The following is a 16,881-nucleotide window of genomic DNA, read 5'->3' as shown; positions in this document are numbered from 1 at the left end:
TCTATTGGCATAACCTCCTGAATTTAAAACAACCAGAATAATGTCCTATATTGGACAGGAGGCTTTTGTTGAGCTGACCACCAAAATAATTTTCAGAAACAAATAAGTTGCATTTCAGTCACAAAAGTAAATCCCTGATTAATACAATAAGTCTATTTCTATGCAACTTTTCATAAAATTGATGAGCTGTCTTCACATGCATTGCATTTTGTTACAGTTGCTTTTGTTCACTTATTAGGGTGGTCGTGGAACAGATGGAGAGCCTGGTCCTCAAGGTGTGGCTGGTGCATTTGTAAGTATTACTATCAGAGAAGAGATAACGTTAGTGCTTTGAATGAAAGTGCATATGTGTCCTCATACACCTAGCGTCTATACGCCATATGGCGCAAGATGTCCGGAGCATATGAGACACGCCGTAGTAGCATACCACAGTTTTCATTACATTTTGTACAAGAATTAGTTTTAAACACATACATTCGCAGATGACGCACAATGGAACTTGTCATGACAAACTGCTGCGGACGCTGCATTGCAGCATTTTAAACACAGATTCAGGGGTCTATTTACTAAGCAGTGTTAGGAGACAGAGTGAATAGTGATAAGGTGCCAGCCAATCAGCTCCCAACTGTCATTTTTCAAACACATTCTGTGAGATGTCCGTTAGGAGCTGATTGGCTGGCACCTTATCACTTTTCACTCTATCTCCTAACACTGCTTAGTAAATAGACCCCTCAGACTCAGTGGCACAAAGATGTAAAAATGCCACACATGAAATTAATCAGTGCAGTCTAGCAAAATGGTTTTGTTGCTGCCAGTTGTTTTATTTATGCGAATAAGACAAGAAGCTCATCGCAGCCGAGTTGACAAGGACTTGGTGCACTGAGAGGGGCTATTTGCTGCGACTTGAACAACAGTATGAGGACACATCTGTAATGAATGTAGTATATTTCATCCCACAATGAACATATATAATTATTGCTGTTACTTATTTGGATATCTTTGTTTTATCAAATCCCATTCATATAATCTTTGCTTTTAATAAAGGTGCTTTGAGCAAACTGGTCACCTGTATGTTGAACATTAAATACCATCATCATCAATGTTTATTTGTAAGGTGCCACACATCTGCAGAACTACACAGAATGACAAACATATGGATATGAATAAACACATCAACAAATATGCACAATAACAAAACAAGGGAGTGTATATACAGGTACAACATTTACAAGTACAAGTAAACAGGTCCAGAAATGGAAAAAATTATACAGAGAAAATAAACAGAGACATAACAATCACATACTACATACAAAATAAATATATACAAGGTACTATTGAGGTAGTCACAGGCATGGAACACAGGGTAGAGGGGACACTGCTTATTACAGCTCATAATATAGAGGACAAAAATGGAAAATAAATAATACATATGTTACTATCCATCACAAAGCTGTATACATCTTTCATATACACCTTTTTAAATGATACCATACAGATGAAATGCTCAGACTCACTACTGGGTGGGTACTAGTTATGTAGGATAGGGTTATTGTCCATCTAATGGGTAACAACTTTCAGTTTGTTTGCACTATACATTCTCCCTCTGTAGTTTCAATGCATATTAACATCTTGCACTACTGTGTAATCCTACCAGCAAATCATTGTTTCACTCAGGAATATCTATCCTCACTTAGCCTCAGCGTTAGGTGAACTCACATGTTGTGCTGCGTTTTCTCTTAATAATGTTTATTGTAGGTGTCTGAGGATATGCACACAAAATGTATGGATTCTTGCAGTCTACAAACCACACAACACTCAGATACAAAACACAGTGCACAATAGCACATCTGCTACTGTACTCAATTTGTTTTTATGAGATTTTTCTGTAACATCTGAAACATACATTTATCTGTTTTCTTTAGGGTGACCAAGGTCAGCGAGGTTCAATAGGAGAAGCTGGGCCAAAAGGAGACAGAGTGAGTAGATATCTACTGAGTTCATATTTATTCAATGGGTAAATGAACACTGCAAATTCTACACAATACAACTTGATGAAATTTGCATTTTAGAAGTGATCTGTTTAATACCACATTCACAACATGAGTTTGAGTAAAATTGTGTGTCAATTTCCATTTGTAGGATCACTTTCGCCAATAGTGATCCCTAAAAAAAACTTTGTGAAATTGTGAATATAGAGTTACGGTATTATTATTATGCATCAAACTTTTTTCTTTTAACTAGCTCCAGTTAGTTCATGTAATCAGAAATGTTCTCGAATGATATTCTTCAAATCAGAAATGTGACACAAGTGTTTTAAAATCAACAGTAAACTGTAATATCCTTATTATCTCCATGCAGGGAACTGCAGGACCAAGAGGCATTACTGGAATGCCAGGGTCAAAAGGAGAATCGGTATGTGCACATTATGGTCTTATCATCTCATTTTATGTGTGAAGTTGTAAAGTTCAGTATTATAACCCCATATTCCATAGTTGTGGCTGGGATTATAGGGGTATTAAAAGTCCACCAAACATAAAATCCTATTTGCTTTATAATAAAGAGCTGTCAATAGTATCTACAGTAACCCATAGAGAAATATAGATATTTTATTAGATATAAGTAAAATTTTAAGTAGAATAGTTATTATTTATGTGATGAGGGTGACCATTAAAATACAACCAGATCTGACCATGTGTCCCCCAGCTTAAGGCAGGTAAGATATGAATAATAGATACACTGCTGATTCTAGACCAAGCAGAGCCCAGGGCGAAAAGCCCCTTTGGTACCCCCCTTATAAAAAAAATCTATACTGTTTTTTGTGTTCTCTAAATAAATACACACCTGACGTATATATGGCGGTTTCACTGCAATGGGTAACCTCTAAAGAAATTGATCCTCCATGGGCAGATAGTACTCACTATACATGTAAGAGATTATATGGTCTGGAAGATTCCTGTTTCTGTAAGAATATAACTACTGTCATCATCATACAACAGAGGTCAACCAGATTCAAGCCCCCTGTGTCCCCTCCAGCCTTCTGTCCCTGTTTCACTCCAGCCTTGTGCTCCATGTCACTCCAGTCTCGAGCCATCTGTGCCAATCCAGCCTCCTGTCCTCTGTTTCACTCCAGCCTCATGCTTTGTGGCACTTCAGCCTCGATCCCCCTGTACCAGTCCAGCTTCCTACTCCCTGTGTCACTCCAAACTCCTTCCTCCTGTGTCACTCAAGCCTTAAGCTCCCTGTGTCTCTCCAGCCTCCTGCTCCCTATGTCTCTCCAGCCTCCTGCCCCATGTCTCTCCACCTCCTACCCCCTGTGTCACTCCAGCCTCCTTTCCCTTGGTTCACTCCAGCCTCCTTCCCTTTGTGTCACTCCAGTGTTGTGCTCCCTGTGTCACTCCAGCCTTGTGCCCCTATTTCACTCCAGCCTTCTGTGTGCCCTTCAGCCTCTGTGTATTTCCAGCCACATGCCCCCTGTGTTAGTCAATACTCATGCCTCTTGAGTCACCTCCAGCCTCCTGTGTCTCTCCAGCCTCCTTCCCCCTTTGTCACTCCAGTCACCTTCCCGCTGAGTCATGCCAGCCACGTGCCCCCTGTGTCACTCCAGCCTCCTGTTCTCTGTATTCCCTCCAGTCCCTTGTGACACTCCAGCCACATACCCCTGTGTCACTCAATCCTTGTGCCCCCTGTGAGGCCTCCTCTCTATCCAGCCCCCTGCTTCACTATGTCACCTAATGAGCCAGCCCCCCCGGGGCCTCTGCAATATACTATCTTCTTGGACAGCCTGCCTACTTTCAGGTGATTCAACAGCATCCTCCTCTTGCTCCTGCCAGGTGTTGTGCACTGACTGCTCCTCCACAGCTCTTCTTTGTAGACACAGCTACACATAGAGAGCATGCACAGTGTTATGTAATCAAGTCACTTTGAACATATAACTAGTAGGAAGAGGAGCTTTGGACGGGAGCTGCAGCTGCTAGTCTTCCTCCTGTTCTTGGCAGGGAGGGCCTTGCCAGCATACTGTTAGATTTCATATGTGGTGATCTGTCTAATGGTTGGTCCAGTTCACACCTGTACCACTTCTTAGTTTAGCCAGTGACACTGGTGACTGACTGCTAAAGTACGGCTGTGCCCCCAGGCTAGCTAGTACAGTGTGGCGAAGTGACTGCAGCTGCACCCCCAGACCATAGCGCATCAGGCGAGCATCCTTTCAGCCCTCCCCTTGAGCCACTCCTGAATAGATAGCATTGTGTCACATAATACACTCTAATTACAGATGTGTCCTCATACAGCTATCCTTTTTTACACATGCCATGGGTATCGATTTCTGTGCTTGAGTACTTTTTCACAAATTTGGTATCTTAAGTCGCTAATAGTGTACTAAGTAGCTAATATTGTAGTAAGTATTAGGACTAGTATTGTTTGCTTAAAATAATTGGTATAAAGTAGCAGATTAAGCATAAAGATGCGTACCTTGAGTCACTCGTGTAGTAGCTCTGTTTTTTGCTTTTTTACTAACTTTTTCCTGAGTTGTGCATCTTAATATTATTATCCTTTCTTCATATGATGCCACAAGGGGTCCGCAGCATCTTACAAAGTATATAAACAGAATCAGTATGAACAATAAAAAAGTGACTTACACTACAGAATATTGCAGGACATGAACAAGGTTTATAAACATTGCTGCCTCAGCAGTCATAATACCCAAATAAGCAGCAGGTCGGCAGAAACCAAATGTTTGGTACTGTTGATAGCAGTAGGGAGGCGATGATGGTGTAAGCGAGGTAAGGAAAAGCACATGAGGGAAGAGGGCCCTGCTTGTGAGAGCTTACAGTCTAAAGGGGAGGGTGCACTATTAGCATTTATCTAATAGTACTAAGGGCCCAATTTATTAATTGCTATTGCAGCTGCAATAATGCACGTAGATCTACTGCAAAAATATGCTAATGTTTGCAGTTGCAAAGCCAGCATAAAAACGCCCACCTAGCAGACCTGCATATACATCGGTAATATCGAGTAACATCGCCCCCTCACGCACAAATAGTGCAAAAATGACAAATCTCGTTGCGCACAGTGAGTACTCAAGCTGTGTATGCCATCGCAGTGACTAATTTATGCATGCCCAAGTAACGGCGTTCAAATGGCCTGGCATGCCTGCATTTCTCCAACCACTCACACGTCACCACCCCCAAATGTTGACGTCCCGTCACTCACTCTGAGATGGCTTTCTCTCTGCGTGCGTGATTGCAGAGCGATCACAATGCTATCTCATGCACGCACACTGCGATGCATACGCATGCACAGGATGCACCATTGACCAAACTGTGTATGCAGTTGCAAGTGCGATTCATGTTGAATCAGGCTCTAAGTACTGTGGGCCTCATTCAGAGCCGGATTCTCTTTCAGACTGTTCGCTCTGAATCAGGGCGGCTTTTTTTTTTCCTGAGAGCTGGCCTCCTGGTCACCCACAACTTTTGCGAGTAGCCAGGTGATGGTCGCGATGGTCGTGACCATCGCGACCATTGGGCTTGCGATGAGACACTTGTGGTAGGGTCTCGTCCATCGCAAGCCCCAGTGAGCTTCCAGCTCTAATAGAGCCGGAAACTCACTACTGAGGCCACCCTCAAATGGCAGGCATTCCTTTGGGAACACCTCCGTTTGGCCAGCCACCCCCCCTGCCCGCCACCAAAATGGGGCGAGCTGTCAATCACAATCAACAGCCGCCCTGTTTTGGTGCGAGAACTGTAGCGACGGAGCACCCGACGCTGGCCGGGTCTCGTGCATGCGCACGCCGGAGCCGGCTCCGGCATGCACATGCTCAGTGGGGGTCAGCATCAGGCCCTTAGTATTATATTTTTGTCATAAAAGGAATTGGTATAAGGTAGCAAATTAAAATGTTACAAAGTTTGTGACGCACCAAATGGGACTATTTGACATGATTTAAAGATAGGTCTATGTGGACACATCTGTATACATGTACAATATGTAAGCAAAATAAAATCAGTACTGATTGGATGTTGGTATAGCATTACAATAAAAGGTTTGGAAACCACAATCCATTTGTTTTACTTTGGTTATTTTTATGGACAAACAACAATTATTGTTTTGGGCTTACAGATGTGTCCACATACATCTATCCTCCATGCGCTACAAGTCGCGCCACACATAACGCAGGAGCTCCATATGCCTCGGTAGCGCTGAGCGTCTTTCGTGTGATGTTTTACCTTCAAATGTGTCTTATTCACACAGTGATGTGAATAGCTATCACAAGCAGCTTCTGCTGATTAAAATGATATGCAGCATGTATATGTTCTGTGTGTGACTGCGGGTGTATCTGCATGTGAAATGCTACGTTACAGTGTCAGCGGCTTTAACACTGTAACGTTGCATTTCACATGCAGATACACTCGCAGATGCACAGAGAACATAGGCATGCTACATATCATTTTAATCAGCAGAAGCTGCTTGTGCTAGCTATTTGGATCACTGTGTAAATAAGATGCATTTGAATTTAAAAAGTTGCACAAAAGACGCTTGGCGCTACCAAGCCACACCATGGCATGGTGCGATTAGAAGGGCTGTTTAACACGCAAGGAGGCTAGATGTATGAGGACACATCTGTAGTTAAGAAATGTATTACTATGTTAAGTCATTGCTAGTGAAATGAAGTATATCCAGCAGAGTGCACTAAGAAAAATCTTTTTCTAGGGGCTGCCAGGCGTCGATGGTCGGGATGGAATCCCTGGAATGCCAGGAGGAAAGGTAAATTGAAGAACAATGAACACTCAGTGTGGTAACAATGACCATAATAACATGATCCACAGCTGACCTTTTAGGTTTCAAAATAAACACTAGATCATGTGTTAATAAGAATGATCCAAGCTTTGTCTGCTTGAATTCCTGTCTGCGGTTAGTGGTTGCGTGATCCACTGTAAGTATATGATTTGTGTAGGTTGTTCAAGTATATTATATTTTTACACCTTACAATAATGTAAAAATAATATGAATATAATTAAAATAGTTACAATGATACAGAGGGAATTCAATGGAATGGTACTTATCCTCTCAGCACCTCGTCACATTCAGTGATATTACTGCTGCCATATATCAAGTACATGATGTTAATGTCATGAAACATGAATTATTTAATATCATATTCTATAATACTTTATGCCATATGAAAGGAGTCAAATGTTTGATGCAGAATTTTAAAACTGACAAGGTTAATGACAGCTTAGAAGTGTCACTAGACTATGAATAGAACTTGATTGATCCTTACCATTATTATACCATTAAAACCTATTCTGGCATTACGTACTGATGATAATTACTTAAAAAGGAATAAAACACTTTGGTACAATGATGTTACAGGCCCATAACCAATATGACACACAACATCATTAAAATGATTAAATGTATTGCTTTTTTTTTTGCTGCCTTGATTCAGGTTAATTACAGACTGCACACCTATAAGTGTAGTCATATAAACACACAATGTGACTGCAGAAAACAACCATTTGGTCTAGTTAATTGGTAAATTAGCCATTTAGAGATGAAAGAGCATATAATTTGTATACTTGAATCATTGAAGGAAAGAAATAAACACAAAATTAATTTTCTCAGTCCTTATTATTTAGTAACTTGATTATTTCCTCTTGGTTTGGATTATGTTGCTCCACATTTGTGGCATACTTTGGTAAATAAGGTTCTATGCCAGTGCACAATCTATAAAAATAGAAAATGACCTATGCCTCACTAGCGGCTGTGAAACAAGTCCAAGCATAGTAAATTATGCTGATACTTGTAGTTCCACAACTGTCGGGGAGTCTATCTATCTATCTATCTATCTATCTATCTATCTATCTATCTATCTATCTATCTATCTATCTATCTATCTATCTATCTATCTATCTATTCTTTTTGTCTTACCCATTACTTGCTTTGAAACTCTAGGTTATGTTCTTTCTTTTGAGCATTATCTATTATGCTCTAACTATTTCTGTTACATATACAAATAATGTGTTTTTTAGGGAGATTCTGGAGAGCCTGGAGCCCCAGGAGAAGTTGGACTTCAGGGATTGCCAGTAAGTTTGAATTTGACATGTCTGCAAGTTTTTGTAAACTAGTTTCTTTTCCTTTCAGTAGTCCAATTGCTGTTGAAATATACAGTCACAGTCGTAGCACATTGTAATTAGGATGTGTCTTTCAGAACTCCACAGACAACCCTACCTCCAGCAACAAAATGCATGCAATTATAAAAATATTTATTTGCACCAATTTAATTTGACAGACCTATAATGAGCATGTGCTCTAATGTCACTTTACGTTTATTTAAGCAGTTAAATAAATTATATTTTAAAGTATCTCTAAAACTAGTAATTACATTTTTAAAGTAAACATTTCTAGCAAGAAATACATTTCATATAATCAATTTTATGTACAAAATAAATTGTAGCAGAGGCAATTAGCTTTTACTCTATTTAGATTTTGCTGTATAATTTTACTTTTTTTCTACATTGCTGCAATAAATGCAGGGTATTGCTCCTACCAGAAGAACAGAGAAGACATCTCAAAACATTGTTTGGAAAAATACTCTGATGGTTGAAAATAAAAAGTATTACCAAACTTTGTACATCAGGACTAATAAATGTAGAACTGCTTCTAACTGTTGTTAATCAAAAAATAAAGTCAGCATTTTTATTGTATAGAAAATTACATATCCCCTCTAATGGTTTTTAAACTTGAACTTATGAAGTTTAGATGTTGACACCTTTATGTCAGTTTATTAAGTTTAGATGTTGATGTAGACACCATTATGTCGACTGCTGTAAAAATGATACTTAAAGGATTTTCAGGTCTATTTACTAAGCTTTGTTAGGAGATAAAGTGAACGGAGGTAAGGTACCAGTCAATCAGCTCCTAACTGCCATGACACAGGCTGTGTTTGAAAAATGGCAGTTAGGAGCGGATTGGCTGGTACGTTATCGCCGTTCACTTTATCTCCTAGCAAAGCTTAGTAAATAGACTCCTAAATGAGCGGAGGCAGTACAACTGTAAATACGATCATGGTGGTCTACATATAGCTTGTCCACAAGACGTATATATTTCCTGTATATTTATGTATCAACCAACAAACTACTGCAGCAAAAGAAATGGCTTTATTTATATCCTGTATGTTACTTTTGGGACATAAGTAATTGTGGACTTATAAAATATTTACCAGTATGGATTAGGTTGCAGAGAGATTTAGAGATAATACCCAGTTTTGTACTGCTGCAAACTGGTGGGAATTGATGTTCAATCTTTTCAGCAGCTGTTAGGTGTTTTTGTTAGTTTCATGTAGTGAAATGGAATATGCAGAATCTTGGATTCAGGTACTGTAACTACAAATAAATGGGTTGATCAATCCAGATAAAGTGGTGCAACACAAGTTGTTTGACCGTATTAAAAAAAAAAATAATTGTCAGTTATTACCCCCAAATAGTTCAAAAACAAAAATATTTTTCTTTCACTCACTCACTTTTAGAAATGGCAGCCATCTTTACATCATAAAAGACAGAGATTTTCATGTTTGTAGGAGTTTACGCAAGGACGCAGTGGTGGCTTAGGAAAAAACATTGTTCTCAGCAAAGTTTGGTTTACATTTTTGGTCACACATTGATTACATTCCTGACTTTTATATTGGTTTAGTTAATAGGTGTATCATCAGCAAATATTACTCAGTTTTCTGATGTTCCACAAGCAGATGGTATTAAAGTGTGTCTACCAACAGTAGGCGCCAGATTGATCTGTATCTTCCTCTTTCCTGGAATGTGTGACCAACAAGCAACTCCCACGCCACCCAGTGACAGCAGGCATCACTCTTCAACATATTGTAGCCTGTGGAAACAGCATTGGAGGATCATAATCTATTTTGCTGTTATTGTCTTTTTTTAATGATTTAATAAGAAAGATCACCAGCTATCAATAATACTTTTGATTCCCAGCTTTGAAGGCCCCATAGCAAAAGTTTGTGAGGGCCCCTATGTATGGCCCAATGGTGAGAAATGTATATAACACATGTAACTTTGACAAGGAAGATGGGTCCCCTAAGCTCTGGACCCCATAGCAGCTGCACCCCATGCACCCATCTTAGTTACACCCATGATGCCCAGCATTAAGCATGCCTACCTGTGGTGCAGATTGCTGTTTGCCTACTGACTATACATCATAATTGGCATTATTAATTGGTATGGACTTTATCAGAAATGGCACCAATTTAAACTTTTTTGATTGTGATTCTTGTGTAAAATCTATATATTCTGGCCAATACATCTATAGATTAACTGATCTTAAATAGCACCGTGGGTAGTAGACAGCCATTATTCATCGCAAATGGATCACACAAACAATAAGTGGGTAAGCCATTGTTTTTAAGTACATTTCATGGCATACCTAATACATGGGTTGTTTTTATTATACCTAGCACCTGTAAATAATGTTAAAATCCAATATAGCTTTAAATAATATTTTAAACTTTATACTCAGCCCAAAATAATCACCAATAGGCATATTTTTAGAGAGTCACCTTCTTATAACCTTAATACCTTTAGCTTGTGTGTGGACCCCTGCTTTCCTGCTGTGCTTTTCAGATTAGGAAGTTAAAAGGAAAATATTCAGTAAAAGTTGGAAGAGTGCGCTTTCAAGTCAATAAATTCATTTGAATGTAGAAACAAAACCTTGACATTTTGTTTTGGTACAGAACAGCTGGCTGTGAGCACCCATCTTGTGTTTATCATATTCTATTTTCATGTGAACATATCTGTGTGATTCATTTTTTATTTTAGAATATAATATACAACTTGGAAATCACAGATACTGTTTGCAACTATGGCATTGCACACCAAATTAAGAAGTCTCACATTGCTACAGACATAGTCAGTCTTGTCCCAGGATAACTATACACTGCAAATTACAGTATAGGCAAAGTTTTTCTATCATATGTTCACTCGTTATACAGTACCTATGTGACAATTAAAAGTTCTAGTCACCCGTCTTTCACCTTGTCATTCATCACTACACTCTGCTACCTTTACTTGTAAAACCTCTTCTGAATCTGTTCTAAGATTCTAATTAAACACACTCATCATGTCATACTTCAACTGCTGCAAAATGTTCCTATTTGGCATCCTAATAAACCATATGTTCCCACTCCAGTCTTTACAAAACATTGCTTGCAGGCTCATCCATCTAAGCCACCACAACTTGCATGTCAGCCCACAATACAAATCTATTCACTGTTTTCCAATTATCTCCAGGTTATAATCACCCCTGTCACATATAAATCTTTCAAGTTAAAGGATCACTAAACATAATCTGCACATTCATGTAATAGTTGCTGGAGTTTTGCAGAACTGAAGATAATGTATATGGCGAATGGCTTTAATGATGTTGAGATACTTTTATTTAGCACATCAGTTTTTTTCTCAGTAAGGACCCTGCATTCAGAGAGACAATTAAGATACAATGACCTTGTATATAATTTGTGGTGTTATTTTTAAGGCTGCAATCTCTATCATTATTTTATTTTAAATAAGTACTTCAAAAGTGAAACCATCCTGACACCACCAGTTATATAACTGATCAAATTAACAGTTATTGCTAGTATACAAAAAAGTCAAGTGACCCACTTTAATGGTATAACAGAAAACATGACACTGCATCTTTGCATGTATTTTTGGTTATTGTGGTCACTGAATAAAATAAATTGATATTAAGGATTCAGTAAGTCCCAAACAATTGCCAAGCAACAAGAAAATCAATGGAATGTGCCAGTAGGTATTGCAGCCAGCCAGCCAGGCCATACATGCACATCGATTGTTTGCCAAATTTTATTCCATTGTCCAAGTGTGTGGAATTGCTCAATATATATCAACCATCACTTGCAAATCTATTTCTAATACTGTATATTTTTTTAACAAAGATCAACCCTTGCTATTCTTTATATTCACTGTATATCTAAAATACAATATTCATTGTATAGATAAAATGACCATTTTATAAGCATATAATATATATTTTGGGTAGATTGCTTAGTGCCTTTTATACCCTAATTTAACATTGTTTTTTTATTGTATTTGTTTTAGGGTATGCCGGGCAATCCAGGTGCCAAAGGAACAGCTGGAGAGAAGGTAACTATGTTTCTTAAACCAGAATTGTCATTTATGTAAGAATGATCCGGCTTTCTTTTAAACTATGGCCCTCATTCAGAGCCACTCGCTAGCGGCAGTACGCTCGTTCCGAGCGATGTTCGCACATCTGCGCATGCGTACGGTTTTAGTACGCATGCGCGAACCAGTCAGTGCGGCCGAAAATCGTTGGTACGCAATATAGCGAGGGACTGCTATTTTGAGTGACAGAATGAGGCATATGTGGGTGGTAACAGGGGAAGGTGCTTGAAAACGGGGAGTGGAGATCCGAACGCAGGCGTGCTTAAAGGTCAAAACGGGCGTTTTAAGGGAGTGCATAATTAATACAGCAGCGTCATTGACCACGTCACTTGGTTTTTTTTAACTCAGAACTGCTCGCAAAATAGCGGTTGAAAACACCAACCACAAGAATAGCGAGCAGTTCATACGCTGTACGATGTACTCGATTAATCTAATAAATAGCGGACATGACGTATGGTGCGTGCGGCCAGGGGGCGTTTTTATTAAAAAAACGAGCGTATGTTTTGCTCGCTCGTTCAGACTTAGAGGTGGGAACAGACTGCAATTTGCGAACGGATCATTTGAATAGCCACCCCTTGTTTTTGAACGAACGACCACAAATAGCGAACGGCTCTGAATCAGGCCCTATGTCCTTATTGTATGTTAGGACTGTCATTTATGACAGATGTTCTTTTCAGAAATAATTTAGAGTTTTGGGTAGAGGTTATTAGGTATAGGGCATTATTTTGTCTGATGGCAATGCTTATGATTACAATTTTAAGCATATATTATTTAAGTTAAAACCTAGCACTATAAAATGCTGCCAAGGAGGTTGACAGACCTCCAGGCCCACTTCGTGTTACCAAATAGAACTACCAAAAACGATAAACAAAAAAATAACTAAATGTTTATTTTTTCAGGGGGAATAGTAAATTGTTGTATACATACAGTATATTCTGTTCTGGAAGGCAGTATAACGTTTTGGAGGAAAATTTATCTATTTACTACCCTGGGAGAGTGAAATCAGTCAAATGTTCAAGACAGGCCCATCCAAATTTCATCTATTGAGGCATACAGTCATTATGATAATGTTACCTAAATAGCCGCTAAAGCAAAAACAATAAAAATAAAATAAAATAAAAAATTGCATGTGTTAAAATACTTGTTGAAAACATATACTATACATAAGGCCACCTAAATGGTAGTGGCTCATGAATATTCAGAGATTTTATCATCGCTAGATGGAAATAACATGTTTCCATTATTAATCATCATAAGAAAGCTTTGCTTTTACATAATGCACATTACCATTCAAATATATACTTGTCTATTGAAACTTAATACATAATATATTGCAACATTCTGACTTTCTTTTCCATCTTCCCCAGGGTAATTCCGGTGGTCCTGGTGTACCTGGCCTAATGGGAAACTCTGGTAAACCTGTAAGATTTATTTTCTTTTTCTATGTAATGATTATTTGTACAATCAAATAAAATATAATCTTTTTAATAAAGTAAATGAATATTTGTTTTACAAATCAAGTCTTTCCATCCTGGGGAATGGATTATTTGGTTACAGAGGTACTGGATTTGGTGGAGTTACCTCAGGCATTGAAAGTCAGTGCTTATCTACAGTAATGCTCTATATTTATATATATGTTGTTACTAATCTTTTTCTTATAACAAAAACAGGGAGATCAGGGACCTCAAGGGGAAGTTGGCCCAATAGGACCCATTGGACCTCCGGTAAGTGGACAAACCTGCTGATCTGAATATGTTGGAATGCTACATGCACTTACAATTACTGTACAATTTTCTAATGTTGTGAAATAGAGGTGTAAACACATGGTAAGAAAGTTTACTAAAAGTAGCCAATAATAGCCAATTAGATATGATCTTTTATTAATCTGATAATACCACATTTGGTATCTGATGGATTACAATGCATCACTCTTTGTTCAATGTCATTAAATATACAACTAAGTCACTTTTGAAATGCAGTTCTTGAATCCACTTTGATCTAAATCCAACATGCAAATAATTTATTTAAATATATGTATTGTAATAAGCAAGTCTTCAGCCCAGTGCCCCTTTGTCATCTCACATAGAATATTATATATAGTATCAGATCAATATACATCTTAGACTGTTATCATTGAATAACTCTCAGTTTTCTACAATCTATGACATGTGTAGTTTAATAGCGGCCTGTGCTCTGAGCCAGTGTCTGTGAAACTAATCAGTATTTTAAACTTAAAACCTGAAAAATAGCAAATAAAATAAGTATAATACTATGTAGGCTCTCTCCTGGTCTTTCCTAGTTATGACCATCGAGAGTGAGCCATTAATGGTTAGCCTATGTGCACGTACAGACGGAGCCTTCGGAGGTCAGCCATTGATGTGTTACCATTGATGATGAAAACACTATCGTCATCAGACCATCAATGGTTACTAGCCATCGATGGTCAATGGCCAACCCTAGTATGTCCTTTTCTCTGTCACGTCAGTGAGAGCCGTTGGGGGGGAGGAAATAGACATGCCTGAGGGGCGCCCTCGCATCCACTGCATGTCATTTGCAGGACATGCTTTAGCTGACTTTTATATGGATATATTAGCATCTCAATATTATGTCATAGGCAGGTTCGAAATGCTCCTAACACTGTAACATAGCATTTCGCATGCAGATTCACTCGCAGTCGCACACGGCTGATTGTGTGTCCTATTCGCGTCGCTTTGCGAATAAGACACTTTTGAGTGTAAAAAGTTGCACGACAAGATGCTTGGTGCAACCGAGTCGCACAGCTCTCACGCGTTATTTTGTAGTTCATGGAGGTAAAATGTATATGGACACATCTGTATGCAACGGATAAGATCAGCTCTAGGTACAGTTCTTTTCCTAACACTGTAAAATTACTCTGAAACCACTAAGCCCACAGCCATCACCTGCTTTCCTCAGCACAGCACTTGCTAAAGAGTAGCAAAGGTAAACCCATAGCAACATATTAATAACAAAGTTAAGGACAACATGTACTCTTATCATTGTACTACTGATCTCACATCAGCCATGTAATATTGTATACTCTCTTACTGATTCTCTTTTATTCATAATTCTATGGAGACATGATCAGTTATAAATGAACCATGATACCGGAAAGAATCTGAAGTTGTAACTTTGTATTATAGCCTTAAAAATATATAGCAAAATGTTTTACAATATGATTTTATTAATTGTATTCAGTTCCTTGTATATAGCAGTGTTTCATGTAAATACATATGACACTCAGGGTCTTATTTAATAGACTGCGAGATGAAGGCAGGGGCGAGGTACAGGCAGGGGTGAGGTGCAGGCAGGGGCAAGGTACAGGCAGGAGCAAGGTACAGGCAGGGCTGGCGCTACCACCAGGCACACTTAGGCAGCTGCCTAAGAATGCCAGCCCTGCAGGGCGTTAGTGTGGACCGCACATAAGTGCAGTCCTCACTACACTAATAGGAACAAACACACAGCCGCTGACGCCGGCAGCAGTGTGTTTGTTTTAGCAGCAGATGAGAGTCAGACAGACTCTCATCGGCTGTTCCGCCCACTGCCTGAGCTCACGCAGTGGGTGATGGGAGAGATGTTATGACGTCTCTCCCATCATGCAAAGTGGTCCACGGGGGTTGCCGGAGCCCGGGGGACAGTGGAGTGGATGCCGGAGCGGGGATTAAGGTAAGTGGAGTTTTTTTTTTTTTTACGCATGTGTCTGTCTGGGGGGAGGCTACTACTGGGGGCACTGCCGGGGGGAGGCTACTACTGGGGGCACGATTACTACTGGGAACACTGCTGTGGGGAGGCTTCTACTGGGGGCACGATTACTACTGGGGCATTGCTTGGGGAGGCTACTACTGGGGGCACAATTACTACTGAGGGCATTGCTGGGGGGAGGCTACTGCTGGGGGGAAGCTACAACTGGGGGCACTGCACGAGGGGGACTACTACTGGGGACATATCAGGGCACTGCATACGGGGGTCACTACCTGGGGCACCATATAAGGGGCATTGCACAGGTGGGACTACTACTGGGGGCATTATATAAGGGGCACTGCATAGGGGGACCACTATTGGGAGCACTGCATAGGGGGCCACTACTTGGGCACTGCATAGAGGGGACCACTGCTGGGGGCACTGTATAAGGGCTTGTTTAGCTATAAGAGGGGGGGGTGCAAGGCTGAAGAAATGCCTAGGGTGTGCAGAAAGCGTGCACCGGCACTGGGTACAGGCAGGGGCGAGGTGCAGGTAGGAACGGGGGTTCCAGCGAGTCTGAACATATTTTTAAAGTGGCAGTCATTGAAAAGGCAAATCCAGCTAACATCTCACAGGCTAATTCATAAACCCTGCAGTATCCATAATACATTTATTCACTGCTCCTATTGTCCACCAATTCCTATATATATTATATATATATATATGTGTGTGTGTGTGTGTATATATATATATATATATATATACAGTGTATATATATATATATATATATATATATATGCTATATACATATATAGTTCCACAAAGCGTGTCCATGTACATGCACAATCAGAACATGTCTGGCTCAGGACAGACTTGCGCCTCTCTCACTAATGACCCTCACTGCGGGGGATAGGAGAGAAGGGTACTCAGGAGGGTAAGGAGAGAGAGGAGCCCGGACCCCTGTACTTGTATACATATA

General features: G+C 39.7%; 1 protein-coding gene across 1 annotated transcript in view; it reads left to right on the top strand.

Annotated features, from left to right (window-relative positions):
* The window catches only part of COL9A1 (collagen type IX alpha 1 chain), a 144,742-nt gene that overhangs the window by 91,201 nt on the left and 36,660 nt on the right, over positions 1 to 16,881 (top strand). The window contains exons 21-28 of the mRNA XM_088470515.1: positions 239 to 292; positions 1,923 to 1,976; positions 2,359 to 2,412; positions 6,703 to 6,756; positions 8,025 to 8,078; positions 12,120 to 12,164; positions 13,571 to 13,624; positions 13,874 to 13,927. Coding sequence (XP_088326641.1) covers positions 239 to 292; positions 1,923 to 1,976; positions 2,359 to 2,412; positions 6,703 to 6,756; positions 8,025 to 8,078; positions 12,120 to 12,164; positions 13,571 to 13,624; positions 13,874 to 13,927 — 423 coding nt within the window. The remainder of the gene's footprint in view (positions 1 to 238; positions 293 to 1,922; positions 1,977 to 2,358; positions 2,413 to 6,702; positions 6,757 to 8,024; positions 8,079 to 12,119; positions 12,165 to 13,570; positions 13,625 to 13,873; positions 13,928 to 16,881) is intronic.

This window comes from Taudactylus pleione, unplaced genomic scaffold (assembly GCF_031769625.1).
Source record: "Taudactylus pleione unplaced genomic scaffold, aTauple2 ptg000015l, whole genome shotgun sequence".
Classification (NCBI taxonomy): Eukaryota; Metazoa; Chordata; class Amphibia; order Anura; family Myobatrachidae; genus Taudactylus; species Taudactylus pleione.
This window is presented reverse-complemented; position numbering and strand designations above follow the sequence as displayed.